The sequence below is a fragment of the Drosophila guanche genome, unplaced genomic scaffold, assembly GCF_900245975.1.
Source record: "Drosophila guanche unplaced genomic scaffold, DGUA_6, whole genome shotgun sequence".
NCBI lineage: Eukaryota > Metazoa > Arthropoda > Insecta > Diptera > Drosophilidae > Drosophila > Drosophila guanche.
Genome location: NW_022996601.1, coordinates 1 through 2,801, shown reverse-complemented (window position 1 = coordinate 2,801; position 2,801 = coordinate 1). Strand labels below are relative to the sequence as shown.

The window sequence follows — 2,801 nt, the reverse complement described above, 5'->3', positions numbered from 1 at the left end:
CTCTCTGTCATAAGAAGTAAATAGTAAACTTTCCTTCTGAGTTGTTGTTCACCGAAGGGAAGGAATTCATAGGTTTCTTCCCGATGGAATCCAGCTATCTTGATGAGGCCCACGGCTTCACAAGAAAGTCTATATGAAGTTCTCGTATCCGCAAACTGCGCGTAACAACGGTGCAAACAATAGTATGTCATGATTCGAATTATGTCGCTGTTACTAAGGTCGTCAAAGAATTGCCGAGATAACATGCAAAGAGTGCATAACTGCTCTCCAGTAAAAGTGACTCCTTCCTCATACTCTATTTCAATTTGCAAGTCGCTAAGAGTAGCTGCCGAAAGGGATACCAGAAACCAGTAGGCGCAACAGTCATCGTATTTCTCTTCTAGAAGCTTGTGAAGATCATCGTAGGAAAGCATTGGCCAAATTACATATAAGTTATCATGATACAACCTCAAGCATTGATCAATCAGGTTTTTCGGAACCTTCTTACATACCACCGGAGCGGTCATAATATTATTATTCATACTCACCATCTGCACTTCCGCTATTTTTTTTAAGCTTCCTGCTCTAATGGATTTTGGACCTCTCTTTTTCAACGGTTGAAGATAAGTGCAGTTCAAATTGCGCTGAGTGCAGCGATTACATGGTTTATTCCTGTCACACTTTACTCGACGAACGCGACAGCAGTCGCAAGACTGTTTCGCAATACCCATATTATTATATGATAAATTTTCTGGCAGTATTTTTATTTTTGTCTATAAAGTGGAAAACTCTCGAACCCAGTTTTTTAGTTGCCTGTATTTAAGTTGGAGAACTTAAAGAACGAATTATTAAACCCGGGTAGCTTCAAGTGGCAGGCAGCACGGGGTGGGATGACGGGCGCAGCGCAGATCATGACCCGGATTAGTCTGCAGGTACCTGCAATTTTTTAGATAAGAACAATGCATATTACTATTGAGTTAATAGAATTCTCAAATGCATCAATTGCGGGACCATAGTGCAGACTTTTTTGTTCTTGATATTTCAGGAAAGTGGTTCTTCAATAGTATATATTTTTTAACAATTAAATATAAAATGCTTAGTGGTGAAAACACTTAAGGAGAATGTTTCTAAGTAGTTCTACTTTCCTACCTACTAGTCTGCATGCTCATGGGAGAAAATACAAGTAAGATCGAATTATTGTACGGCGGATTAATTCTCGCGAGAAAGGCTACGGAAAAATTGTGGGGCAAAAACGAAATTTCAAGATTAAAGTTACACGTTATAAACAGGGGTAGTAGCATCCGAAAAGATCTCTGAAATTAGTTACTACAACAGAACAGAATAACATGTAAGATATAATGATTCCTATAGATATTTCTAAAGCTGTCATACAGTTGTTGTTCTCACTGAACGTTTGCGTTTCGGCAATTTTCTTTAAACTTCTCGATCTAATATTTTTGGGCCCTCTTTTTCTCAAAGGTTGTAAATAAGTACATTTCAAATCATGCTGCAGACAACGATTACATGGCTTTTCGCCGTCACACTTTACTCGACGAACACGACAACAATCGCGTGCCTGTTTTGCCAAAGTCATTTGTAAAGTAAAATTCCAATAGAAAGGAAATTTTTTTTCTCAGTTCCATTTGAAGTTTGCTTATATTTCTATGAGAGAAGAATCCTGTAATCATTTTCTGTTGCATTTAAGTTATTGAATACAATGGAACGGACAATAAAAGCCGGGGCGGGATAAAAGCGCCCGCGGGTGAGGAAGGGCGCTGCAATGAGAACGAAAAATATGAGGTAACAAAGAAGCCACTAATGTCCATCGAAACCAATTCCTTCTAAATATTCCCCCGAACAGTACAGTTCTTCTCATTGAAATATCGACAATGAATAGGCACGTATTAAGCCAAAAAAAAAAAATCTCCGTTCTACTCGAATAATCTTCTCCTCCCATACTCAGGAGGGAGAGTAGTGGATGACACAAGAAAAAAAAAATTCACGCCCACCCCCCTTCCTCGAGCAAACTAAGCTGGCGAAAAATTCGTTCTGAAAATAAGGCGGTTCTGCTTAAATTTCTATCTCTAGTAGTGTTAGAATAACATTCTGTGATAGGTGAGAGGAATCGCAAGGATACTAACATAGATGAGTACCGCTTCTGTGATATTTGCTCCGTTGTACGGAAAGAGATGTGTCTCTATGCAATAAACGCCAGGGACGGTTTTCTAAGCTTTTTCGTGCACTACTCCCCATGGATTTCCTCTCCTACTAACCTTGTGTATGTCTTTAAGGAATATGGTAAAAACAAAAAATCGATGGACCTGAGAAATAACGTTGGCTGCGCGGAGGAACAATTGTCGGAGAAAATCTCGGAGAGGAAAATATTCAGCTCAAGTTATGGTACCTTACGTAAAGATAGGGTCGCCGCAGGGGAATTTTTCGGAGAAATAGAAGGCAAACCCCACAATTTTTACACAATGGAGTACGTAGTCCCAATTCAGCAAGACTTGAAGAACAAGGTTAATTGCTAAGATTTTTTTACCCCACAGAATTAAGCTCCTTCATGAACCAGTATCGACATTATTGTCACTGGGGATAATCTGCCAAAGTCTTCTATTATTCCGTTAAGGTAATAGGAATAAAAAATGTTGCACACTTAACTCCTATCATACAACACACCACTTGCGAATCAACAAGACCAGGTTTTGCAAAATTAAAAGGTATTTAAAGGGAATATTAAATCCAAAGTCGTTTATGTTTTGTTTCCCTTCGGCAATAGTCGAAGTTATTATAGAGCCTAAGTAAACCAAAAAAAAAAAAAA

The 2,801-nt window shown here is 38.7% G+C and overlaps 1 protein-coding gene across 1 annotated transcript; it reads right to left on the bottom strand.

Moving 5' to 3' along the window:
- Positions 1 to 5: 5 nt before the first annotated feature.
- On the bottom strand, positions 6 to 715 carry LOC117591697 (maltose fermentation regulatory protein MAL63; the record flags this gene model as incomplete). The annotated part of the gene is made up of 1 exon (XM_034285021.1): positions 6 to 715. A coding segment is annotated over exon 1 (705 nt), but the record flags the coding sequence as incomplete, so codon positions are not given.
- Between the last annotated feature and the right edge of the window lie 2,086 nt (positions 716 to 2,801).